Source organism: Eurytemora carolleeae, unplaced genomic scaffold (assembly GCF_000591075.1).
Source record: "Eurytemora carolleeae unplaced genomic scaffold, Eaff_2.0 scaffold582, whole genome shotgun sequence".
Taxonomy (NCBI): Eukaryota; Metazoa; Arthropoda; class Copepoda; order Calanoida; family Temoridae; genus Eurytemora; species Eurytemora carolleeae.
The window spans coordinates 183,145-209,873 of NW_019396481.1; the positions used below are offsets into that span (position 1 = coordinate 183,145).

General features: G+C 34.1%; 3 protein-coding genes across 3 annotated transcripts; all 3 read left to right on the plus strand.

The window, feature by feature from the left end:
• The first annotated feature begins 154 nt into the window (after positions 1 to 154).
• Positions 155 to 7,874, plus strand: LOC111704077 (pre-mRNA-splicing factor ISY1 homolog). Its single transcript, XM_023476217.1, has 10 exons — positions 155 to 243; positions 1,440 to 1,510; positions 2,532 to 2,701; positions 3,190 to 3,304; positions 3,641 to 3,741; positions 3,893 to 3,973; positions 5,709 to 5,841; positions 5,988 to 6,065; positions 6,240 to 6,503; positions 7,582 to 7,874. The coding sequence occupies exons 3-10, from the start codon at positions 2,661 to 2,663 to the stop codon at positions 7,714 to 7,716; spliced, it is 948 nt and encodes a 315-aa protein (XP_023331985.1). The 5' UTR covers positions 155 to 243; positions 1,440 to 1,510; positions 2,532 to 2,660; the 3' UTR covers positions 7,717 to 7,874.
• On the plus strand, positions 7,866 to 17,904 carry LOC111704075 (protein SON). The gene is made up of 19 exons (XM_023476215.1): positions 7,866 to 7,962; positions 8,150 to 8,418; positions 9,055 to 9,123; positions 10,213 to 10,317; positions 10,517 to 10,660; positions 11,172 to 11,340; positions 11,397 to 11,606; positions 12,365 to 12,972; positions 13,134 to 13,615; positions 13,703 to 13,806; positions 14,047 to 14,129; positions 14,397 to 14,790; positions 14,911 to 15,090; positions 15,423 to 15,584; positions 15,705 to 15,857; positions 16,217 to 16,352; positions 16,455 to 16,981; positions 17,213 to 17,271; positions 17,442 to 17,904. Exons 1-16 carry the CDS (start codon positions 7,876 to 7,878, stop codon positions 16,346 to 16,348), a joined length of 3,351 nt encoding a protein of 1,116 aa, XP_023331983.1. The 5' UTR covers positions 7,866 to 7,875; the 3' UTR covers positions 16,349 to 16,352; positions 16,455 to 16,981; positions 17,213 to 17,271; positions 17,442 to 17,904.
• LOC111704076 (F-box/WD repeat-containing protein 2) lies at positions 16,473 to 26,701 on the plus strand (the record flags this gene model as incomplete). Its single annotated transcript, XM_023476216.1, is given in 17 exon segments — positions 16,473 to 16,552; positions 17,904 to 17,970; positions 18,876 to 18,979; positions 19,290 to 19,416; positions 19,670 to 19,764; positions 21,029 to 21,148; positions 22,013 to 22,094; positions 22,471 to 22,576; positions 23,628 to 23,742; positions 23,926 to 23,981; positions 24,094 to 24,203; positions 25,195 to 25,260; positions 25,398 to 25,483; positions 25,569 to 25,742; positions 25,812 to 25,931; positions 26,377 to 26,459; positions 26,662 to 26,701. Coding segments are annotated over 17 exon segments (1,573 nt in total), but the record flags the coding sequence as incomplete, so codon positions are not given.
• Between the last annotated feature and the right edge of the window lie 28 nt (positions 26,702 to 26,729).

Consider the following 26,729-nt stretch of genomic DNA (forward strand, 5'->3'; position numbering starts at 1 on the left):
GTTTCTATCATAAAATAAGCAGAACGCCACTTGAGGAATTTTTCGTAAAAAAGAAAGATAGTAATTACCCTCTGATAAGAAAAAGAAATAAAAGTTAAGCATAACCAAATCTAAATAAAACTAATTTTAGATTTAGAGAACTTGAGTTCTGATATAGTGTACAGTGCTAGTATAATAGAAGATCATATTATTTACGCCCTTAAGATATTGTTTGGAGAAGTTGGAGCTGCTTTGCCATTTCAGGTAGTTTTATTTTTACTTCTTTTCTTTATTTTTTTTTACAAATTTAGTCAGCAAGAGAAATGTCAGGTGTTTGTTTTGCTCTTTCAGAAGTCGTAATACGTGAAAGTAAAATGTAAATAAATCTTATCCCCCTCTAATTTATTTTCATCTCATTGATCGTAACAGCCTTTATCAATCGAGGGAGGGAACCCCCGGACGCCATGAGCCTCCAATATGCAGACACGAGCCTCCCAGAGTTGCTAGGAAGACCAAGCCTCCGCTTTGCAGAAATGCGCATGCGCAACACATCAAAATGTGCCTGTGTAATACAGGAGGTTTTTTTTAAACTTGTGTTTTAAGTTTGAATAAAAGATTTTTTTGAAATTTTTAGACATAGTGGCATGAGAGGCTTCTCAAAGATGAGAAATATTTATTAATTATCATAAATAGTGCCTAATTATGACTAATAAAGTGATATCTAAAACTTTAAACATTTTTTACACGAAAAGGAAAATATTTAGAAAAAAAATTTGAATTGAATTTCATGAGTCCTTATATGTTTCTAATCATGACAATCAATGAACAACTCTAATCTTTAGTAAAATTCTTATGCCACTACGTCAAAAAAAAATTGTTAAAAGTTTTCATCACTCATAAGAACCAAGATTTAAAAAAGCTGTGCTGTATTGTGGAGGCTCGTTTACTGCATAGCGGAGGCACGGTCTGCATAGCGTAGGCTTTGTCTGCATAGTGGAGGCTCGGTCTGCCTAGGGAATCTGGAGGCTCGATGTCTGCATAGCAGAGGCTCATGGCGTCCGGGGTTCCCTCCCTAATCAATCTAGGGTATTGTCATGTATTGTATGTATTTTAAATTATCTATCTACAAAAGTTACAGACATCAAACAGTGACGCTAGTTTGAGAATCCTGTGGGGTTTTCTAGTAAATGATTAAACCTAAAAAATTGATTTTTGATAAATTGATAAAAGTGAGCGAAGAAATGTATTTGTATTCGTAATACTATTTAAAAGGTAAAACAAAACCTTGCAGACGAAGGGGTACTCAAGCTTTCACTATATAGTTTATATGCACACGTAGTAAAAATTCTTTTTTAGATTGACTTTTTTTGTGCTATGGTGACAAACATTTATAAAAAAAAATAATACATTTGGTGTTTAGAAATGCATTAAGTTACGTTTTTTAACGTTAGTTGTTTTAGGTTACAAGTGTGGATTCTGGTACCCGTGAAATCCACATCATTATCGACAAAATATATTTACAAAAATTCAGGTTATTATTTGTTATTAATCTTAATTATTTCATATAAAGGAACTCTAAGCATAATTTCAAGTGATCGTCCATTGAAAGAGTGGATCTAAGCATAATTTCAAGCAGTGTTTCGGATCCGTATCATTTTGATGCGGATCCGGATTCGGATCCGCGGATCCGCATCCGTGATGATGGATCCGGATCCTGACTCTGATACGGATCCGGATCCGGATCCGGATCCGAGGTAACTTTTGATTCTGTGAATCGGATTTTCCCTATAAAATGTTTTGCAAGGTTATAATTTATTAACTATATTTATTATATATTCCGAAATGTAACAAAAAAAATATAGACTTTTTGAAGTAATCCTTTGGACAGGCCGATCAATCACTTCTTGAAGAGATAGTCGCTGTTAGCCTTGAGCAGGAGAAGGGCGTCCAAATTTTCGTCATGTAAATAATACATTTACGAACCATTTTGATATATTTATTCCATGGTTTTGGTTAATTTTTGGCGCTACCCGGATCCATATCAACGTTTCCTGATACGGATCCGGATCCGACCAAATGATACGGATCCGACCGGATCCGGATCCGAAACACTGATTTCAAGTGACCTTCCATTGAAAGAGTGGATCTAAGCATAATTTCAAGTGACCATCCATTGAAAGAGTGGATCTAAGCATAATTTCAAGTGACCTTCAATTGAAAGAGTGGATCTAAGCATAATTTCAAGTGATCGTCCATTGAAAGAATGGATCTAAGCATAATTTCAAGTGACCATCCATTGAAAGAGTGGATCTAAGCAAAATGTCATGTGACATTCCATTGAAAGAGTGGATCTAAGCATAATTTCAAGTGACCTTCCATTGAAAGAGTGGATCTAAGCATAATTTCAAGTGACCTTCCATTGAAAGAGTGGATCTAAGCTTAATTTCAAGTGACCTTCCAGTGATAGAGTGGCATGACCGATTTAATTCAGTGTCATTATGTTTTAACTCTTATTATTGTTTTGATTTTATTTTATTCTTATTTGTTATTAGGAGTGCGCTGACTCTGCAGGACCAGTACCAAGGAGTATCTTGCTGTTTCACTACTCTTAAAATTCAACAACTAGATACAATTTAATCGATCAATCAAACTCAAACAAAACCTAAAAACAGAAGGAAAAAATGGCGCGTAACAGTGAAAAGGCAATGACAGCTCTGGCTAGGTAAGATTTTTCTACCCCAATTCTTGCACTTGAGGTCTGGGGTAATTTAAACGTTATTGAACTCACAATTTAGTGAATAGTTGGTAGGTTTAAAAACAAGGGTTTATATTTTTAAGATTTTTAATGTTTTTGAAGATCTTGGGGAAAAAAATGTAAAATTGGACTTTTTACCCAAAATCATTTATTTTCCCCAGTTCAGCGAATAAAGCCCTAAAAAGATACCTAACATGCCTAAATGCTTTTCAAAAGAGGGGAGAGGGGTTATAAGATATTCAAGAAAATATACACCCCTGTAATTTAAATGACCAAATGTCAAATATTGAGTTATGTTAGCCACCAGCCTTCCGGTTAATAGAACAATTTTCTGCAGCAAACAGCAAAAACAAGAGTCATATGGTTAATTATCTGGAAAGGGTCTAAAGAAAATAAAATGATATAAAAGGCTTTTAGCTTTAAGCAAAACTTCTTAAATTACAATATCCTGGTAGGTGGAGACGAGGGAAGGAGGAGGAGGAAGGAATTATCAGCAAGAAAAATGAAAAACGTCCATACCTCGCCACAGAGTGTGATAACCTTGGGGAAGCTGAACGATGGAGGGGACAGGTAAAACAATCCTATGGGTTATGAGGACTAAAGCATTAATTGCTTGATTGGTTTGACTATTGACATGCTCATTTGCTCGGATGATTGATTTCGGACGTTTTAAATATTTATTTTCATACCGATTGATTTGTTCACTCTTTAAATATTTATTTTCATACCGATTGATTTGTTCACTCTTTAAATAATTATTTTCATACCGATTGATTTGTTCACTCTTTAAATAGTTATTTTCATACCGATTGATTTGTTCACTCTTTAAATAATTGATTTTTCAAGATAATATATTATTATATATCCATTTTATTGATTGATTAATTAGTTCTTAATATGTTCTAGGTTATTCGTGAGATTTCCAAGAACGTGACAGCTATTCAGAACGCTGGTCTGGGAGAGTTCAGGATTAGAGATCTTAATGATCACATTAACAAACTTCTCAGGCAAAAATCAATCATAAACTCTGAAGAAATCATTAATTGTTGAGTTTTTTTTTGAGATATGGTAAATTTATTGACATACAGAAAGAAGGCAGAAAGAAGTTTTGTTTGATGCTAACTATTCATCTATTTTGATTTGGTTGATTTTGCTCAGGGAGAAAATGCATTGGGAAACAAGGATTCGAGAGTTGGGAGGGAAAAGCTATTCCTCGAAGGGAGCACGAATGTTGGATAGGTATTATGTTTTTTGTTTGGTTTGGTCAAAAGCATTTGGATTTGGATCCTGGCACTGAAAAACAGCATATTGTTATACAGGGTTCCTCCCAGAGCAAATTTGGATCAGTGTACCTGACCCAACTGACCTGCCACTTTCAGACTTGAAAATTTTGGGCAAAAATCTGCCAATTTAGGGGGAAAAAATTGCCGATTTAGATAACTAATCTGCCATTTTTGGAGAAAAGCTATCAATTAACGCATAAATTCTGCCACAAACATAAAATTAATGCATAAAATTTATGAATGAGCCGTAAATCTGTCATAAACATAAACTTAATGCAAAAAATTTGCCACAAAAATTATGAATGAGCTTTAAATCTGCCACAAACATAATCCTAATGCATGAAATCTGCCACAAAAATCTGCCACAAACCTAAATGCATGAATTATGCCACAAAATTTACGAGTGAGCTTTAAATCAGCCTCAAACATAATTTTTATGCATGAAATCTGCCACAAAAATTATGTAAAAGCTTTATATCTGCCACAAACATCATCTTAATGCATGAAATCTGCCACAAAAATTATGAATGAGCTTTAAATCTGTCACAAACATAATCTTTCTGCATGAAATCTGCCACAAAAATAATGAATGAGCTAAAAAAAATAGCACAAAATAATATTAACACATAACAAATGCCCAAAGTTTTCACTGAAAGTATTTAGATGCATAAAATCTGCCACAAAAAATCATCAATAAGGGTAAAATCTGCTAAAAAATAATGTCAACACATAAAAAATTATATAGAAAGTTATACTCTGACACACCTCTAGTATCTAAAACCAAAAAAAATTGCCACAAATGCAATTGGAGCTTAGAAACTTAAATCCTAAATGCATATGATCTGTCACAGCCTTAAATATTTGAGGGGGGGGGGGGTCGGGGGATTTTTTTTTTTATTCCCCTCCCACCATCATGCAGCTGTAAAACCACGTGCTAATAGGTCGGATGTGTAGTATAGCGGATTTGGCGTATGTCAGAAGTTGATTATAGCGGATGTGCGTAGGTCGAAAGATACGTCATTAGTTCTGCTAAGGGTGAACGCACAAAAAAGTGTAAATCTGAGGCCTTTTCTGTCATTGGTTGAAATTATCGTCTGTAATTGGTTAAATTAAGCGTCACACATGTATTCCCTCTTTTAAAAAGCTAATCTGTGCACATACATACATGACTTCCAAAACAATTTTATACAAAAAAATAAAAACTCCAAAGATTCATGAAAAACAGTATTGAAAATCTTATGGGAGGGACCTGGTTATTGACCTTTTTACAGCACCAAAACGCTCTATTCTACTACCAAAAAGCTGCCAAAAAACCTGGGAGGAACCCTGAGTTATTAGCCAACTGCCAGAAATTGCGAACCCTCATCACAGAACTTCGTAAAGTAACAATTTTAGCTTTTGAATTTTGCTTTTCAAGTCATTCCACGGATAATCTGTTATCATTCATGGATTTTCTAAAAAATTATAAATCGACATTTTTTCTCGACAAAATTTCCAAGTTTGGATTCATTTAAAAACCTACAAAAAATTTTGTCTTGACCAATTCAGTCGTTTTGACATTTTTTAGATACAAACTAACCAACAGTTTAACAGACAAGCCAACAAAATATATAAATACTAGTCCAAAAATGTTGATCCGAGCTCTGGCTATAAGGAAAATATCTACCAATAGAAAGAAAATAATATTGTAGAGAAGGTAAAGAGGTACCAGGGAACCGTGGATACAAGTACTTCGGAGCTGCGAGAGATTTACCGGGAGTTAGAGAACTATTTGATACAGACGTTGCCCCGTCAGGGAAGAAAACAAGGGCAGAGTTAATGAAGGTTTGTGATATTTGAATATTTATCATTTTTGTGCTGTAAAACCTTAATTTAAATTCATACTTATTTCAATATTGAACTTAAGAATGATTAGGACCTAATAAATTATGTAAAATTGTTTGTTTTTGCAAATCTGTTGTGTGTGTTAGGATGTGGACGCTCAGTACTACGGATTCAGGGATGACGACGATGGACTTCTTGTGCCAATGGAGGTCGTTGCAGAAAAGGTATCATTATTCATTTAAAAAAAATAATTTCCAGGAATTTATTGGTTTATCATTTTACACGTTCTTTTATCCTCAGAGGTAGATTATTTGCAATAAAAAAATGTTTTTTCAATATAAAATTCTTTTTCTTGTTTAACAATATCTTATTAATATGGGCGTATTTTAAATTTGTAGAATGCGATTAATGCAGCCATCCAGGAGTACAAGGAAAAGAAAGGTATGGCCGAAGATGATGATGACGTTGACATTTACCTCAAAGACGACAAGGGCGAGGACGAGGCTCTCCAGGAGGCCATGGAGGCCGGGAAGGAAGGAAGGTTTATGGCTCATGTTCCTATTCCAACTCAAAGGGATATTGAGGAGGCGCTCCTTCGAAGAAAGAAGCAAGAGCTTCTGGAACTCCTGGCCATAGACGACACGTTGGAGGATATCGAGAAGGTTTGGCAATTTTTTTTGTATAGGGTGGCACTACTAATAATTAACCAAAATTGTAACCATTTTTTACTCAATTTATGACACGTTTCTTAACCAAAAATCTGAAGTTTCCAAGAAGAAGAATTTGACTTTAAACCATCTCAAGCATCCCTGTGAAGTTAGTTTTAAATAATTGGTTATATTTTAAGTAATAATATATCCATATTTGGTCTAAAAATGATTACATTTTTAGTCGATAAGGGGTAGAAAAATTTAGAAAAATGGTGACATATTTGATTTAAGAAATTGCTATATTTTCATTCGAATAGGGTTTTTTTTTAGACGAAAATGGTTAGAATTTTTTATAGAAATTGGTTAGAATTTTTTTTACCAAAATTGGTAAAACATTTGGTCGATGTGCTCATTTTTACCTATAGGAGACCAGGTAATAACTACAAACATAAGAGCGAGCATGAACTCTTTCTCTTCGGCTCACCTCAATTTGAACTGATTAAATCTTATGTATATATTTCAGGTAGGCAGTTTATACAGGACTCAACCGTGAACTGAAAACACAATAAATCAGTCCAGGGTTAATTATATGCATGACAATAATAAAATTTTAGCCTTTAAAATAAAACTTTCTCCAGGNATATAGATTTGAACACGTGATTAAATGTAGAAAACTGTGCATGTAGAGTTCCGTGTGATTGATCGATTGTTTGAAGATAATTCCTGGTTGAACACACTGAATAACATCTTGTCGCTGAACACCCTGAACACACATTAGTTTATAAAGATCCTCAGATCTTACAGTCGACAACGGTTATATTTTTGGTCTGTAATATTATTGTCAGTTATATTTTTGGTCGTTCTTCAGTGCTTATATTATTTTTGTTATAATCCCCCTCCCTCATTCTGATTAGAGGGAAAAAAAGGAAATTTTGGGCTAAAAGTGACAACGTCCTTTTTAATCCTTTTTCTTCAAGGAAACAAGGTTACAGAAAAAATTGGCTAATATGAAATTTAGGAATGTTGTAATTTTGCTTTTTAAATTAGCTGCACTTATTATAATCCACTGTTAAAAATAGTTTATTTTTAGGAAAGTGGTGTGGAGAAAAAAGAAATAAAACCTGAAGATGTTCCGGAGATAAAAGAGATTGTTAAACCTGCACATGTTGTCCTTCCAGACTTGGACACAGAGATGGGAGAGGTCAAACCACCGGGGGACGAATAAAAATATTTCCAAGACAAATAAATCTCGTATTTAATTAAATGAAGTAAACCCCCATTCTCATCGAAATTTTCAATGATCTTAAGAGATATAGGGTAAACATAATTCTATTCTCTCAGAAAACAAACTTTTTATTTCATCGCGTTTTTTAATTTCAGAAACATGGCATCTATAAAAGAGTTGATGAATGATTCTAAGTACACCAAAAAGTCTGATGAAATATTGGATGAGCTCTTCAACAAGATAAAGGTGATAAAATTAATATTTAATATCTTAGTGTTTGAAGTTTGAACTCCAGGGGCCAGTCAAATTAATCATTATTATTTCAAAATGATCCCAAATCTCACTCATCAAAATGTTACCCTTCCCCCTCCCCATATGTTGAAAAAGATAATTTCTCAGAAAACAATAAATTGTGAGAAAAAAATTATTTCAGGATGAAACGTCTGATTCTGACACTGAAGAAGAAGATGAAGAAGACGAAGAGAGTGAAGATGAAAGTGAGAAGGAGAGAAGAAAGCATAAAAAGAAAAAAAAGAAGCACAAGAAGGATAAAAAGAAGAAGAAGAAAAGATCCCGACGAAGTGAAAGTGAGGAAGAGGAAGAGCCCCGGATAAAGATAAAAAAGGAAGATGAAGGATTCTGGGGAGGAGCAAAACCTTATAAAACAGAAAAATCTGACCGGAGCAGAGATGATGATGACAGGTCAGAAATTTGCTACGACCTGTCTATTTTTTTTTTGGGGGGGGGGCGAGGAGAATTTATACTTAAATAATTTTTTATTTTAATTAAATTTTACAATATTTTTAAATTTCTATATGATATCAGATAGAAACATTTTAGTCTTCTACATTTCTTGTTTTTCATTAATTCTTCTTGATTGTCCATTCCTTGTCGATCCTTCAATCATACTTTGGCTAATTTTGGAAATAAAAATAAATGAATTTTTTGGATGATCCTGCAGCTAGTGAAATTGCAAGAGAAAGAACTATTTTTCCCAGCCCTGTATCTCAGACCTATTCTGAGGGAAGCAAGGTCACTACCCTTACCCCTTGTTTTATTTTCTATTTTGCTTGAGTCAGCTGTAACACATGTAGCTTTTGTAAGCTGCTTTTCTACACACTTCATGATATTTTCTTGATCCTATTAATTTTACTTGCGCACATGGATATATATATTTTTAATGAATATCCCCACCTTGCTATGGCCTTGCGGCTTACAGTAAGGAAGATGTTCCTATCTAGGCCCTTCTGAATTAGTGTTTACATTAAAAAAAATTTTTTTTTACACAATGTGATTGAAATAGGATACAAATCATATCAGTCTTATTGTATCTTTAAGGCGTGAAAGCGATTCAAAAAGAAAGGAAAAAGATCTAGAAAGGGATTCTGGCAGGGAGCGATATGATAGGTAATGAAGAAGTATGATAAAAAACGTTATCCATAACCAATAATATTTTTTCTATCTGTTGCGTCTATAAGGAGAAAATGGTACCCCCCCCCCCCACCGAAAAATGGAAATTCATTTGTTTTAATATTTAAAGATTCGGTTTAAAACTTAATTGAATTATTTACGATTTGAGTGGAATAATGCAACATTTATGTGAATTTACATGGGCTCTGCGCTCTTGGGTATTTATCATTTTCAACAACTAATCCGAATTTGATTCGGATTCGGCCTAACGAGGGGAGGAATGCCAGTCACAACAACCTATCGTCCGTGCCACATTCTCCTCAATTTCTTGTCCGAACCACCTTGAAATCCCCGTCCTTCGTTTATTATGTGTTGAAAAGTTTCTAATTCATGAAGATAAAAACTATTTAGAACAAATCTGGCCATGTTAGGGCATAAAACATAGATTGACTAAAGTATTGCAATGATTAAATCATTTTCGAATCCATAGAGACATGAGAATGATGTCAAAATTTATTTAGGTAAAACTTAAAACTCTTCTGCCTCTGTAATGGCCTACCGACGCGATATGAAATAAATAGCAAAATATTTGGCATACCTATGCCTATCATTTTCCCCATGGAACCACCCGGGAAAAATATATGGTTTTCACTAAAATTAAGAAAAAAGATTAAAGTTCTATAATCTTGTAATTATTTGCGGCATTTAACACCAGGAATATCTGAAAAGCGCGTAGAAAAGGTGAACATAGAACTCGAAAACTTCATTCAATTGAAACTAATTTTTCGATTTACAAAAATTCAATATTTCATTTATGCCCTAACGTTGCCCGATTCTTAAAAAATTGTTTTATCTTGGAGGACTAGACACTTAAAAAAAATATTAGAAGGGCGAAGATTTAGATGTGGCTCGAACGAGAAAATGAGGAGAATGTGGCTCAGACTAGAAATGGTTGTGGCTGGCCTTCCTCCCCTCGCCTAATCCTCCTTTCATTTTTCACGAACATTTCCTTGTTATATTAATACCTAATTAATTCTTTTTGTGAAAGTTTAAGTTGTAAACAATCATGCATAATACTTAATCTAGGTTTAAGCGGTCTGATGATTATGATAGTGAACGAAGACCGGTTGATCTTGGCAGGGTTGCCCGCCCATATCCAGATGACCGTAGTAGTAGAAATGGACATATCAGGTAGAATTAAAACCTATTTCTCTTTACAAGTTTAACATTAAAATTCAAAATTTCATTCGCTTCGTTCTTCTATCCACCATCTCTCCAACTGGCGAGGGACTAAAAATATTGGAAGGGGGGAGTTGAAAGTTATAAAAAATGAGTTTTTTTAGTTTAGTTTTATTTCTTATTTTGGTCAGGCTCATAGTTTAACCTTTAGGAGTTCCTACGATAGGGATAAGGGTCACAAAGAAGAGTATGATAAAGACAGGGACAGGAAAAAAGATCGGGACGCGGATGATCGAAGGCGAAAAGACGATCGAGATCACGGAGGAAGATCCCAGAGTCGATCAACCTACGACAGGTAGGAACAGAATCTTTAACTCAGTGCTTTTAATTCATTATTATTATTACTATTACTACTATTACTATTCATATTATTATTAATAATAATATTTTTATTACTTTTATTATTTTATCCCGTCAATTAAGGAAATAGGGGTAGACGCTCCTCGCCACCGCAGTGTATCCATTACATTTAAATACGACAAATCGCTAATGAATTATTTATTCTCAGAAAAACTTAAAACAAATGGAAATGGGATTTTAGGATAAATTGTTTGTTTTAGAGGCGGGATTCTATAAACATAGTTGCATACCAAAAAACAGCTTTTTATTTATCAGTTTCATTGTTTATGTTACAAAAGTAAAAAAGTTGGTTATTTTTTTGTGTATCCAGAATTAACATTTTGTTTTATGTTTTTTGTTGCTATTTTTCCACTTAAATTCTAAGCACTGGTTTTATTTTAAATCAACACCGTAGAAATCATTTTATGATTTGGATTTTATTGTTACGAAAAAAGAGAATCTTTTAGATCCGATAACAAACGGGACGAAAAGAAAAGAGATAAGAGCATGGACAAGGACAAGGAGGAAAAGGACGGATTTTGGGACACTAAATGGGACGCCATGAAGCTGGAAGAAAAAATTGAAAAAGGAGAAAAGAGAGGAAGATACTATCTAAACACAAAGAAACGATTTAAGGTAGGAAAAAAATATGATACGCATTTATTTTAAGACTAACTTTTTATTATTATTAGGATACCATAGATGGTAAAGAAGGCACACCCAGTTTAACCCCTAGTCCTGAGAGAACGGAGAAGAAGAAGAAAAAACATGAAGATTCCGAATCAGATACAGAGGAATATAAGAGGATGAAGAAAACTAAAGAGATCCAAGAATTAAAAGTTGATGGTGATGGGCTGGTCCAAGGAAAACTTGCAGATCCTTCAAACTTTGAGTATGACCCGGTAAAAACTCTTATTAAGTTTTACTCTTTTTTTTGTACGGCACCTTTTCTAAACAATTTATTTTCCTGATGTTTAAGGGGACGGGAATTATATACGTAACTTCAAGTATATTTAGGAGTATATATTTTCAAAAATTATATTCCCGGGGACAGAAAAAATAAAATTTAATATCAAATGGCAAGTTTCTGCAGTTTTTGATAATTTTTTACTGATTTGCACTAACCAAACCTAACATCTGGTGGAATATTATTTTTAAAATAGTGGAAGGGTGGGGGGCTGGTTTTAATATATAACTAGCTATAGCACTCAGAGTTACTCTGGTTTACTCGCACATATGTAAGAGCGAAGTTCTTTATTTTATGGATATATTACAAGACACACCCCTGCCTACATTTAGAGGATGGCGCATGTCCGATTCACTACGATACCCATTAAATGTTTTCCTGATCACGGATAATGGGATAGATTCCTTTTTATCCATTGGAAAATTGACTATTTTCAATTGTGGTTCTTTATAAAAGGTTCGTGCAAATTTTTGCGACAGAAACAATAGAGGAAATTGTCCGAATTCAACTCGAGATAGTAAAAAAATACGATAACTTCCTTAACTTTACTCTGACACAGGTTTGAAGGGTACCATTGTAAATCGGACATGTCACTCTTATTTTTATTATCTGGGTAAATTTAAATTACGTCTCAACAGTCTCTTTAATTTCAAAAAGATTATGAACGACTTTTTATCTTAAATATTCCCCCAGGTAACCAAGATGTACCGGAAGAAGCTTGGCATGGTAGAGCGCGAGGAGAAGAAGATGAAGGGAGAATCCTCTAGTTCTAGCAGTGAGGAGGAGGATGAGCACGTCAAGGAGCTGGAGGACCTAGACAAGGACGGAGAAAAGAAGGAGGAAAAAATTAAAATGAACGAAGATGGGTCAGAATCTGCCCTGGGTAATCTCCAAACTGAAGAAGAAAAACAGAAAGAGAAAGAAGAAAAGAAAAAGAAAAAGAAAGAAAATCTTCGTAAAAAAGCAGATGAAGATTCTGATTTAGAAGATGGTGAAGTAACAGAAGTAAAAAAGGAAGAAGGGGAGGTTGATTCAGATGAGGATAGAAGGAAAAAGAAGAAAAAGAAAAAACGTTCGAGGTCAAAATCCCGAAGACGTTCTTATAGCAGGGGTCGTGAGAGTAGAGGAAGAGAAAGTCGGGGTAGGGAAAGCCGTGGTCGAGAACCTCTAGATAAGAGATCAAGAGAGGCCTGGGGGTTAGAATCCAAGTCAAGTAGAAGATCCCGGAGTGGAGGTGGTCATGATGACCGTCTTAAGTCGCGCCGGTCACGTTCTCCATATGACAGAGTTAGAAGAACTAGGTGAGAAAATATTGCTAGAGCCCCACCACGAAATTTATTATAAAAATGTTTATTTTATAAAATACTTTTTTAGGGAAAACATGAAACAATCCATTTTTCTCACAACACTTCGAGACTCTCATTTCCTCTAATGTTAACTTCAAATTTTAATTTTGTTTCAGGTATGACAGGTCAAGGTCACGGGACAGAGAGAAGAGAAGAAGGGGAAGGTCCAGGTCCAGGTCCAGGTCCAGATCTAGATCTAGGTCAAGATCCAGGTCAAGGAAACGGGACGATAGTTGGGAACGAGAGCGGGAGGACAGATACGAAAGGAACAAGAGGAGACAAGAGAAACATATGCGTAGTAAGATCAACAAGGAAAGACTACTGGAGATAGCAAAGAAAAACGCAGCCAAAATTCTTAAAACTGGAGGAGACTTCATGGGTATCGATGAGGAGCGATTGATTGCTATGAAATCCGGTGGAACCTCACTAGACGAACTCACCAAGTTCTGTAAAGAATTGGCTAAGAAAGGTCTTGAGGACAAGGATAAAATAGATTTCCTGGCAGAGTCGGAGAGTGAATCAGACGAGGAGTTTAGGCATCCCTTCATGGTCAACGATAAACCTCTTCCTAACCCTATTACCATGTTGCTGGGTGCAGGTAATCATTAAAAACTTGCACACAACTTTATCTAGACTAATATTTGTTAAAAAACTTTTTTCCTTAAATTTTCAAAATCGTGATTAGGCGAGAAAAAGACGGAAGCGCTTCCTCCTGCGGCAAAGGCTGTTGCCAAATCTCAAAGAATGTTAGAGTTTCCAGTGTCCAGTGGTAATGCACATAGAACCAAGGTAAAATGATAAGTTTTGGTCACCCTATCTTTTCAGATTTTTACAAACTGCGTGAACTTTAATTTTTAAATTGATTGTTAGTTTTTAACTGGTTTGATTAGTTGATTGATCTAATTAGTAGATGGATGGTTTTATTTACCTATTTTAGACAAACCCCCACACCCGACCCACTCAGTTAAGATCTAGCGATAAAAATTATTCCATTGTTGTAAAATTGTTTTAATTTATTGATGTGTGTAGGTTGAAACTACAGGAGAGGATACCCTAGATACAAGCACAAGACTGGCACTAGAGATGAAGAAAGACGAAGAGGAAATGATCAAGTAAATTTTTTTATAGCATATTAGTACAATTTTTCTATATGAAATTTTAGTGCCGCGAAGAAAACATCACAGAGGCACAAAATGTAAGGATATCTCTGTCATTCTGGATCAGAAAAAAAGTTTCATTTGTGCTTCTGTGATTTGGCCATACCACTCAAAAATAGAGGGTCACTCGAAATCTATAAATAAGCCCTACATTTTAAAGGATAAGAACTAACATTTTTCAATGAAAACTTGGTTCCGAAATTATTTGTTAACATTATTAAGATTTCACGAGCAGATGGAAGCCGAGGAGAAAGAGCTCTCTAAACTGACCAAGATAGGTACAGAGATTATTCCCTGGAAACTGAATGATGAGGATCAGAACCTCGTGGTCCCCAACCCAGTGGGCAAGGATCTCTTCAGCGGAGATATTAAAGATCTACCTAAAGATAAGATCGAAGAGATTGAAAAACTCCGTCCTAAGCCTGTCTCCTTCCCGACCCCGGCTCTTCCTGCGCCGACAGAAAGACTTGCTCTCCCGGCCCCGAGTAAAATTGATCCGAAGATGTCAGCGGATCCGGACAAGGTTTTCGAGATCGCATCTGCACCAGTTATTGATATAGGATCTATTGTATCTAAACGTTTGACGGCACAGAGAAAGCTGCAGGCCAACCCTGATGTAAGTTTTAAGCTTGTATTTCTTAATTTTATTTTTATGGTCTTGATTGAGCTTGTTGAAAATAAGTTTTTTTAAATAAAAGAAAACTAATTTTTTTTTCATTCGTCTCTATGTTTTTAGGACAAAGAGGCTTTAAAGGAGATGTATGACGCCCAGAAACAAATGGAAGCTTGGGCCAGCTCCAAGAATAAGCCTGGCCAGTTCCTTGGTTCTACTGGAGCAAAGATTATGCAGAAACACGAGCTTAATAACGGTCTACACGCTTGGGCCAGAAAGGATCAGTTTGTCAATGCAGAAAGGGTAGGTTAACAAGGATTAACCAACTCTTATTTATGCACTTGTTGTATCCAGTGCCTTGTCCGTTAAATCAGCAACCTGCTAAAAATTTACTTTTTGTGTGATTTTCAAAAACTTCATAATCTCGTTGATTTAAAATTTCATTATAAAAAAACGACACATGTTCACATGACCTGTATCCGGATCGTAATCAGTTTTTTATTCAGACCGGATCCAGGAAATTGAAATTCATCTTTAGCACTGGCTATTGATATAAAATCGCATTTTTGCTTCCTTTACTGTTTGTGTTTGGAAATGGAAATATAATAAAAATATTTGAAAACCATCAAATTCAGGTCCGAGGAGGGTTTGGTGAATTCATGTTGAAGAAGATGGGATGGGAGGAGGGTGAGGGGCTAGGGAAGAACAAGCACGGTGAGGTTGATCCACTTACGCTGGACATCAAGTTTGATAAGAAGGGTTTAGCGGCTGCCGAGGAAGATAAACGGGGAGCTAACGTAAGTTTTAATCTCGAATTTAGTTAACAAATGAATTCCCGTTTTACTTAATGATTGTTCAAGAAAATAACTTTTTATGAAATTCAATAACAAAAATACGTAATTTTATACATTTGCAAGGGTGTGATAACACTGACCGGATGTAAAGATTTGACCGGAAAACATCCGGTCTCGGCTTTAACCGAGCTCTGCAGCAAGCGACGATGGGGTCCTCCTATATTTTCACAGGCATTTGACTGTGGTCCACCACACAAGAAGCAATATGTTTTTAAGGTAGAATTTACACTCATCTCTAAGGTTTCAAAAGTTATAAAACTGTTTTTCTACTATTGTGAAAGTGAACCGCTGTACCCTGAGCTCTAAAAGATTTTCTGAATAAATTAAAGTCATTAACTTATTATGCTGAATTTTATTTCCTGAATTTTAGAAGAAAAAAATCACTCTCCCCCTCCCTTGAAAAATATTCACCCCTGTATAAGTTCTTGTATAATATACTTTTAACATACTCAGAACTACGACCAACGTATTCCCATAATCTTGTGATTTTTAAAATGTGGTCTGTTCAAAATTATATATTTTTCTGATGAAAAAAATCCATATTAGATAAAAAGTTAAAAATACCTGTGAATTAGGTGACTGTGAATGGGAAAGACTACATGGCCAATGTAGCTGTTGATAACAAGAAGAAAGCAAAATCTAACGCTGCTATGGTCTGCCTTCAAACCATGGGATTGGTCCCGAAGGATCCCGACAATCCAGTTTAATCAGGATCCAATCTAATACGTTGGGATTCATGTTTTAGCCGCTTAGTATCTTCTAATCGTCGGCTCACTATCATGAAACGGTTAACGTCATTAGAATCTGGTTTAGAAAAGTCAAGAATTGAGATGAATGGAACTTGGAATTCAACAAGTTTTGATTTTCTGTCATCTCTCCCTCGGGCCCAATGTTCTTTAAAAATTCTCAAGGTTCAGAACTAATCATTGAATAGATAAAATTGTATTTTTTTTAAATCAAACTCTCGCACAGGTTTGTTTTAGCAGAAGATTTCCAAGTTCTTGTTGTAAACTGGAATAATGATTAGATTCAATTTTTTTCGTTGTTTGTTTATATTCTATTTTTTTTCATCGTTTGCAAAACCCTTAATAAAATGTAAACGTTAGATTTTCGGTTTTGTTCAATTGATTGTCGACTGCTTTGGTTTCAGGAAAGATAGCCGTGCTGCCTACTGGAGAGAACCCCATAAAATTGTCCAAACTTCTGAAAGGCTTAACATTTACTTACAATGAATACCAAAAAAAATATTTCCTGAGAAGCTGACGAATTTTTAGAATAACTATAAAAACTATTCTCAGCTCTTGGCTAGTTAAAATAATTTTGAAATAATTCTAGAATAGGTAAATTCGAGAATTTATCTAATGGAATTATTTCTCATTTTTTAAAAATTTTATGATTAACAATCTTTTTGAAAACTTGTAAATTCGAGGATTTACAAGTACTTAAAAGATTAAAATTTGAAGCTTTTCTTGATGATTTATTAAGTGAACCTTGTTTACATAACAAATCATCAATAGTAAATGTTAAACCAAAAGATTTAGCCAATTTTATATAATCTAACTAATTTCTAGACCAGTCAGGGTTTCTGAGCTACATGTACTGTTTACACTGTACAGTACATCGTTGAAGGGTAACATTGGACTAATTTTTCTTAGTTTAAAAAAATTAAGTTATTCATTGTATACATTTTACACCAAAAAAAAAGAGTTTGGACAAAAATTTAAGTTTAAACATAGCCAAAAACCTTAGTCTTTTTTCCTTCTTGCATTTTTAACTGTTACAAGTCTAATGTTGCCCCAGGAAGAAAAGAGTTCAGATCAATATCATACTTCCGGACAAGACGGTTAACATCATTTTTCCTCAGATAAAAACACACAAATTTTAGTTAGGTCATGCACTAAAAATTAAACGAATTTAATCTCAATAGTAAATAGTCAGTTAGTTTTTTATATTTATATCATTTCTTAACATAAAGAATAAGTACATATTAATAATAAAAAATTTAAAAAAATTAAATTTAGAGCTGTTTAATAAAAAAATTGACTTTGATCTAAATTAAACTATAATGAGCCCTGAGCATGCTTGCTATTAGGCCGGGAGCAGGTAAACTAGAAAGATTACAGACGGAAAAGATCTAACCAAATTTAGAAAGCAGTCGACAAACAATGTTCAAAATAATTTATCAGGATTTTGATCATTATGTTCGCACTTATTGATTGTTTCCAAAATAAAGGTTGGGAAGAAAATTTGTTTTAATTTCAGATGGCTTAGAATGGTTTAGCATGGACAATTCTCTTCAATTTGATGGCTGGCTAAAGGGTATTGTCAGGTAGGAGGACTAATCCTTTGATTCTTTCCAGTTAACCCTGAAAATTTCAGGAACTTTAATTAAATTTAAATCGTTATCTTTCTTAATTGTAAAATTCTGAAAGAAAGTTTTATGATAAATTTAAATTTTGTGTATAAGGAGAACACTTCGAAAAATGCTTCAACTTCATTTCATATAAACAAAAATGTTCCATAACGTAGACTTTATTCTAGAAATATTAAAAATGTGAAAATCCTCTTTTATGGTGTGAAATCGTTATCAAAACTTGTGCTATCTAATTTCTAAAGAGTAAATAACTAAAAACCAATCACCTCAAATGTCTGAAAATAGTTCGATAATTGTGAAAAGAAGAATTTTCGAGGGGAAGATGTATTTCAAAAAGAATTTAATAATACTCGAAAATATTCAAATATGTCTAAACTCGTTCGTCAGGCAGTCTATTTACCATAGGTGTAAATAGAGAAGGAAAAAGAGAAGGAAAAAGAGAAGGAAAAAGAGAAGGTAAAAGTGAAGGAAAAAGTGAAGGAAAAAGAGAAGGAAAAAGAGAAGGAAAACGAGAAGGAAAACGATAGAAAAAGATGTAGAAAAAAGATAAAAAAGATTTAAAACTATTTTTTAGAGCTTGAGAATTAAAAGTAGATAATAAACACCAAGTTCAATCATGGGAAATAATTTCCAAGAAAAAATATGTCCCTGGACTGACAAATTATCTAGCCCAACTTATTTGTCAGTACCACCATGATCATAATTTATAAAGTCCAACGGCGTATACTATTTTTTCAAAAATACATTCTTCTGGGGATTATTATTCAATACGGTTGCGGTTTGAATCGGGGTGAATAAAAAATCGGAATATTTTATCCTAAGTTATAAAGTGCACCAAATATATAAATTTCTGTTTACAGGAGATTTTCAAGTCTAAGTTCTGATGAAAAAACCGAAACTTTAAATGAACTTTTGTCCATCTGCAACAGTGAGCAGCTATGGAGTCTACATCAGAAGCTGCCAGGTAATGAATACACAATATGTTGGAGCTACTTTTCATGGCGTCCATGAATATTGTAAATCCTGTAAGTTTTTTATTCGGACAAATAAACCCTTGTTTTTGAGTTTTCAGATTTGTTAATGCAGAAAAACAGTAATATTTCAGCCTTGAATTTGGACTTTAATGGTTCAGAATAGGGTCTCAATACGTTGATATAAAATTGTTAAAAGCAATATTGGGTGGACTTCAATCACTGTCACCGTACCACCTAAGAGAAAACCCCTTTTTATGTCATTTTACTTAATTGTTTGTAATACATGTACTCATTATTTAGATTTCTTGTACCGCGATTTTATCCTGCTACTTCCTCCCGAGATAACAGAAAAGATCTTACGATATCTCTCTCCGTCTTGTCTACTCAGCGCTATTGGAGTATCAAAAGGATGGAATCTCAAAATCAGGGAAATCAAACTTGGATTTTGTTTCTTAAATATGTTTAACAAAAGCATTCAAGTTTAAGTCCACCAATAACTTAGATGGTGGAAAATCCCAACGAAGCTTTTTCAATGCATATTGATTTATCAATTTTCTTTGAATGAACAAAACAAATTTCGTGATTTGAAACTTATATAGACATACATAACAATAGGTATTTAAAACTACATTTAAGTTAACTCTTAAGTTAACTCTTAAGTTAATTTAAGTTTGGTTTAGTGGAATGAATCAGTTGTGGAAAGAACAGTGCAATATAGTTGGTTGTAATCTAAATGCCTCACTAGATATAGATTACAGAGCTAGCTGTGTTCAAGGTATTATTAATTTACTAGCTTTGTAAGTGGAACCCTTACCCACTACCCAGCATTATTTGTGAACTAAAACTGCCCTTTGTAAGACAACCCATTTAACTTAGAAAGCAAAGAACATTTCGTGGTTCGAACAAGTTCTCCAATCGAAATTTGAGGGAAATCGATTAAGGGGTTCAGGGTTATAGTCATGAATTTGTCCAAGGGGGCTTAAATTTGTTTTTCCAGGTGGGGGGCTCACCACCCATTGGGGCCTGAAAAACATAGATTTTACTGGTCCAGGGGAGGCTTAGCCTCATGCCCCCCCCCCCCCCAACCCGACTACGGCTCTGAAGTGGTTTATGAGTTATGATTGTATATAAAACAAACAGACAGACAAACAGAGATTACTACTTTATCTATATATATACTATGCTTGTCTGGGTGTTTTTTTGTCCGTTTGTATTTATATTAAAGCTCTTCACTTATATATAATACATATATTCGTGTATATGTTAGTCGTAAGCTATAGCTGGCCAAACGGCTGGACCGAATTGGCTGAAATTTTTTAGGAAACCCTGGGGGTAACATAGGCTAAACAAATTCAATTTTTTTAAATCAATTTCTTTTCAAAAATCAAATTATTTTTCAAAATTCGATTTTTATTTTATTTCCGTGGCAACGCCGTGCACTCCAGCTAGTATCCAATAAACGACTGAACCGATCGGGCCCAATTTTTTTGGGGGACCTAATATGATTCTAGGGAAGGTTTATAAATGTTAATATATATATAAAAGCCTTTTATATATATTATACATACTTGCTGAAGTGCCTGGCTTTGCCCGTGGGAAAAAAGGTTGAAAAAAATTCAAATTGTTTTTAGCCTATGTCACCCCTAGGCTACCCATGAGTGCAGTCCACAAAAAAATTTTCAGTCAATTCGGTCAAGCCGTTTGGCTGGCTATTGGCAACATATAATGAATGTCTTGTTTTATAATATATTACAATGTATAATAATATTACAATATATTGTATACAAAATTCATGGTTGGAAAAAAAATCTGTTTTTGGTTTTGCAGTAGTATCACATTATTCTCATTTATCATAAATACACAATTATTTCTGAACGAGTTACAAAAAAACACAAAGAAAATACAAAGAAGCATTACTCTTAATAAAACATTTTTTTATAGTTTAAGATTAAGATTTCTATTTTGTTACCAGTTGCCATATTTAGGATATTTTTCTTCATCTTATTAACCTCAAATTTTTACCTTCTAACAAACTTCAGGATTAAGACTGCGACATGAACTGCAAGAAGGAAGAGTTTGGGATCAGGAAGGATTAGTGAATCTTGTCAAACCTCCAGGACGATTCTCAGCTCTTCATCACCATTTAGGACACATAGCAGGTTGGTGCAGTGCGAACCACTTTGTCAGTGATAACATTTCGATGGCTGGGAGTGCCGACCCATCTTTCATGATCGGTTGTCTTTCAATAATAAAAATGAAAACTAAGTCACTATCCAAACATAAAAAAAAAATATTGAAGCCAAAGAGAATAGAATATAAGTTAGAGGGGAATTTACTAGAAAAAAGTGTAAAACGGCCATTTTGTTGTACTGTTTCCATACTGCAGGTGTACTTCCCATATTTATGCTCTATAACCTTTTGGGCCCTGGAATATCATTTTATAGAAAATCTAAAATTAATGTTAAAGAAAACCAAATTATGAAATAGGCTGGTTTCATAATTGACCAATGATCATTTCACATACACTCTATGCCTTTCACTTTACAAACGATGATTTTCCGTTATAAATCAAATGATGTTTTTTTATTCACCTAATTCATTTTAAAGTTTATTTAACAGCTATAAAAAATTCAAAATTGAAATGAATAGTCTAGGGAACATACTGTATTAATGTACTCTACTGCATATAATTTGTGAACATTTACATGATTTGTACACTTTGAACTCCTTTTCAGGCTGAAAGGGACTGAAAAAATTCATACCGAGAGATTCTCTAAATTCCCCTCTAATATATATTCTATTCTCTTTCATTGAAGCACTGGTTGGATGAAATTTTAATTTAACATAGAAGAGTTAAAACTTTTTTAAAAACTTAACCATTTTTGCCTCTTAAGATTTTCCCTTCTAATAACTTCACATTATTTTTAGGTTAAAATATCCCCTTGTGTTCTTCATAATAACGGGCTTGTACTATTCAAGTAATTGCCACCAAAATAAGTTTTAATAATATGGAAATGTTTGAGGTGGGACAGCAGATAGCAGTCATACAACAGCTGTAGAAGACAGTGGAGAGTCAATTGTGATTTGGTCCGTGTCAGCAAATAGGTAAGAGAGTTGGCTATCAGCAATAAGAAGAAAATTATAGCTTTCTTCCATTTTGAAATATCTTTTCTGTCTTTTTATCTTCTTTGTAATTGTATCTGCAACTCGTTTTTAGATTGTTAACTTGTATCTGCTTCCTGTATTTGTCTTCGTATTGATATTATGATTATTCTCTATTTAAATCTTTGAACTGTATAAAGATATTTAATATTTATTGTACTGATGTGTTCCTGTATTCTGTTTGTGTTTCTTAATTTTCATTCTGAATCTTTGTTTTTTGTTTTTTAAATTATTTTTTCTGGATTTGTATCTGCATTAATTTTTGTTTTTCGTTTTTATATCTTTATCTTTGTATATTTATCCTAATCTCGGTTTTCAGAGTTGATGTAAGCTTTCCTGTTTCCGGATCTGTATCTTGTATCAAACTGCTCTACCCGGTTATGGTGGTTTGTGGACATTTTGATGGCACACTCTCGTCTCATAAGGTAGAGTCTAGTTTGAAAATTTAATAGAACAAAAAAATTATTTTGGATCCGTCTAAATTTTTTTTCTATTCTGACATTTTTTAGTTGCAAATTTATTGACCTTTGTGGGTTTCACCAATTTCCTTTTGGTCAATACTTGTATGATATGTTATTAATCCTTTATAAACTTGCATTTTCTTCTGGATTATGGATTGGTTCAGCTGCTTTTTTATCTTCCTTCACAGTTTCTTTCTCTGCAACTTTGATTGAGAAACAACTAATGGTTTTAGTTTTAACTTTCAAAGAACATATATTCTTATCCTGTTTACACTGGTAATAGAAGTTGTGAACAATGTATATAAGATTACCATCGCTGTCTCTTTTTCAAGTCCTAGATCTAGTCCCTTAATATGTGAATCTGATTTAACTGTTTAACATACTGATGTATTTGTTAATGTGGATTTATCCTCTCTAGATGGTTTACATGTATCATTCACCATTCTTAGGAAACCAGGCATACTTAAGAGGTTAGAATAAATCAGAAAAGGTTAACAATTAGCATGGTGTACATTGAAAAATAAAGCTGGTTAAGCCTTAGAAGTTAGGCCATAGTCACCGCATATGTTTGTCCAAGGCTCCATATGCCGCACTCAGTACAGTGTATGGAGCGTAAACAGGTCTCGTCATGATAGCAGGATAGCAGCTGAATTCGCTTCAGGAAGGCAGGAACAACCAGTTAGCAGTACTGCAGCTGAATTAGATTAAAGGACATTTTAGTGCGTTTAAATATTGTTGTAGAGTATCCTGAGTTTCCTGACAATGGTTACTGTTTAAAGAGGCAGGAACCACCGTTTTGCAGTACAATACAATTTGTTTAAAATCAGATAGTTATTAAGGTGTTCCCACCTCAGGTTAAATACATTGTTTTGGTTCAAGAATATGAGCACAGTAAAATAAAAATGCACTATTTTTCTAAAATATCTAGGGAGCCAAAATAATGACCAGAAGGTACAGTTACTTTAGTTAAACGTCCTTAGTCTCCTGTCTTAATATTAATGACCGTCTGATCTAGGTGTGTGGTATGGCAAGTTCCTACAAACCTCCCTTGCGCGGATTTCATAGATTTTCCGAGCCTGGTAGTCTGCTCAAGAAATTTAGACTTCATACATCTCCAGTTTTATCCTTGGGTAAGATGTTCTGTCAATATTTATGTTGGATGTCACAAAACAAGGATTAGGTTTAATAACAGTTAACAGATTTCTTACAATTCCATAAAATAATTTTTCAAATATCACAGTTAAATTTTTTTTGTAATGCATCAGCTGCCAGATATTTTATTGAACATCAACTTGTAGTATATTTTTTTTAAGATTTTGACATGGATGAAAATATTCTCGTATCTGGGTCTGCTGATTGCACCACCAAGGAAATGATACACACTATGAATAAAACATGAAGAACTTAATTTTTTGATTTTATAAATGAAAATAAAAAGAATATAGAACAAAATAAAATATAGATGTTTATTTCATTAATAGATTTGGGAGCTATCAAGTGGTGCTCTGCTTAAAACCTTGGCTAGTCAGAGTCACTGGGTTCTTAGTGTTATATTTGCGTCATACTCAATCCACTCTATTCCAGCCTTTAGGTATACCTCGTCCAATCCATTCCAGCTTATATATATACTCAATCTACTTTATTCCAGCCTTTAGGTATACCTCGTCCTATCCATTCCAGCTTATATATATACTCAATCCACTCTATTCCAGCCTTTAGGTATACCTCGTCCAATCCATTCCAGCTTATATAAAACGGATTTCTCCGCGTGGCTTGGGTTAAATATAGAAACCAAACATAAACAAGAAAACCCGTTAAATATCAGTAAAAGGTGGGGGGGGAGGCAAAATGGGGTTGAGTGCGAACGAAGGGTAAAAATAAATGACAAACAAAATGCTATTTACAGTCGCAGGAAAGATCAAAACATCATTTTCCTGCTACAATACTCTTGACTAATTTCATGCTTTTTCTGACAGATTTTTGTATCTCAAAGCGTGAAACTGATAACGCCCAAATACATATGACCCGAGGGAAAGATTTTGTTCAATGTCCATGTTATCTCTATATATTCCATTGCACTCACACTAACTAGGGGAGGACGGCAACCCACACTTGTTTTCATCAGACCCACAAATGACGTTATAAAGGGATTTTGTGACATCATATTTACCCGTAGAGCTTTCGACCTACACCTGTTCTGTCTTCAGACAAGATTTTTTATTTTCAAATGCTAATTGTAGCCCTGAAATGCTATTTTTACTCCCGTTGGAGGACGTCATGCAGCAGCGTAAAAAATATTTTTATGACATTGAACTTAAATTAATCAAACTTTTTTATTTTGTTTTTCCACAATTTTAATTGAAAAATCAAACAGAATGGGTCCATTTTTTTGTGTAAAGGTTGAATTTCTCTTATTGCTGATAAACATTTTCTGAGAAGATTATCATAATCCGCTGAACTTATATATTACTTAAATAGAATTTTAAAATCTATTTTATGCTTAAATTTGTGGGTAGGAGGCAAAATGGGCGTGGGTTGCCTTCCTCCCCTCCACCAACTCAAATCTAATCTTTTAATCCTAGGGATCGTCAGGTTTTGATTATTATGACGCGAGATGATATTCAACTATTCTCCTGGGATCCAGAAAGGTGTTTTCATCATTAACTTTTAAATCTTCACATTTTAGATAATTTTATCATACTTTTTGCTATCACTAAATTAGACATTTTTGCCAACCCCTATATCATTGACTGCAGGGTTGTCCTTTGATTATAATTATATTTAGAAAATGTGTCCGTGGTCCAACTGATCAAAATGAATGTCAAAATATTGTAAACCTGAAGGAAGTAAAACAAAAACAAACTCTGAAAGGTACCCTCCTTTTTATAATACATTATTATGACGCTAACTATTCAATATACATACAAGCAAATAATTGGAGCAATTTGAATTTTAGAAATTGAAAATCATGATCTCTACATTCCACTGAAATCTGTGACTGATGCTATTCAATCTTTTTTCTTCACTCCTGGACTTCACTTCGACGGCCGCCGAATATCTTTTGTTCGTCAGATGCCTATGTTCGACACTCAAACTATTGGGGATGCGGACATTGTTACAATTGATACAGGTAACTAAACAATCTGGCAAATCGTAGGAGGAGACGCAAGAAAATGGCAAACTGTATGCCCATGTTTAGAAACTGGTAAAGTTGTACAGAGTGTTCATGTGAATCAGAAAATACGGAAGCTTTTGGCAATTGGAAAGAGGTTTGCCGTTATCCTCCTACCCTTTGTGGATAGTAAATACAAAAACTTAGGTATTCGCTTGTTTTTAAAGGGAATAAACGGGCTAGATAGACATGCTAATTCTTTTTAATTAATAAATTATTTCCAACCTCTAAAGGCCACAGACACCCATCCCTCAGGTAGATCCTGTTTATATACAATTGCATAGGCATACGGCCAGGATCGGGTGTTACATTTACTTTAAAATTTGTGTTTCATTTTTCGGCATCGTTATCAAACAATTTTAAAAATCAAGACTCCAGGATGGACATTCAGGATTTAAAGATAGAATTTTTGCTCTTATTCAGCCATTATATACTATACAAACGTCTTCTAGTAGGGTCTCAAATGAATCCTTAAAGATATACAATTCTGCACTTTTAGTTCAACTACCATGTCTGTCTAGCCGGTCACTTTCTTTAAGATAATAAGTTCTTGGTTTTAGAAATATAATTTTAATAATTTCAATTATTTCAGCTGTTGTGGATCTTTTAAATAGGGAAATTATCGGAGGATGCACTGTTCCTCACTCCAGAGCTTCAACTCCGGACTTCAGCCAGGTATTAGAAAAAAGTTAATGTGGGGGGGGGGAGGCAATAAATAGGATCAATTTAATTTTATTCAACATTGTGTAAGTAGATATTAATGTACCAAATTATGTCATATGCCTATTGTGTATATAATTGTTATACATTCAAAATGTAAATTATTTTAAAATAAATGCTAAGATAGTTTCTGTCGTCTAATGCGTTCTATTTCTAGGTTAGCATCGGAGATACAGCATGGTTGGATGGATTTACAGGTAAATTCCTCATCCGTGATCGGTAAAG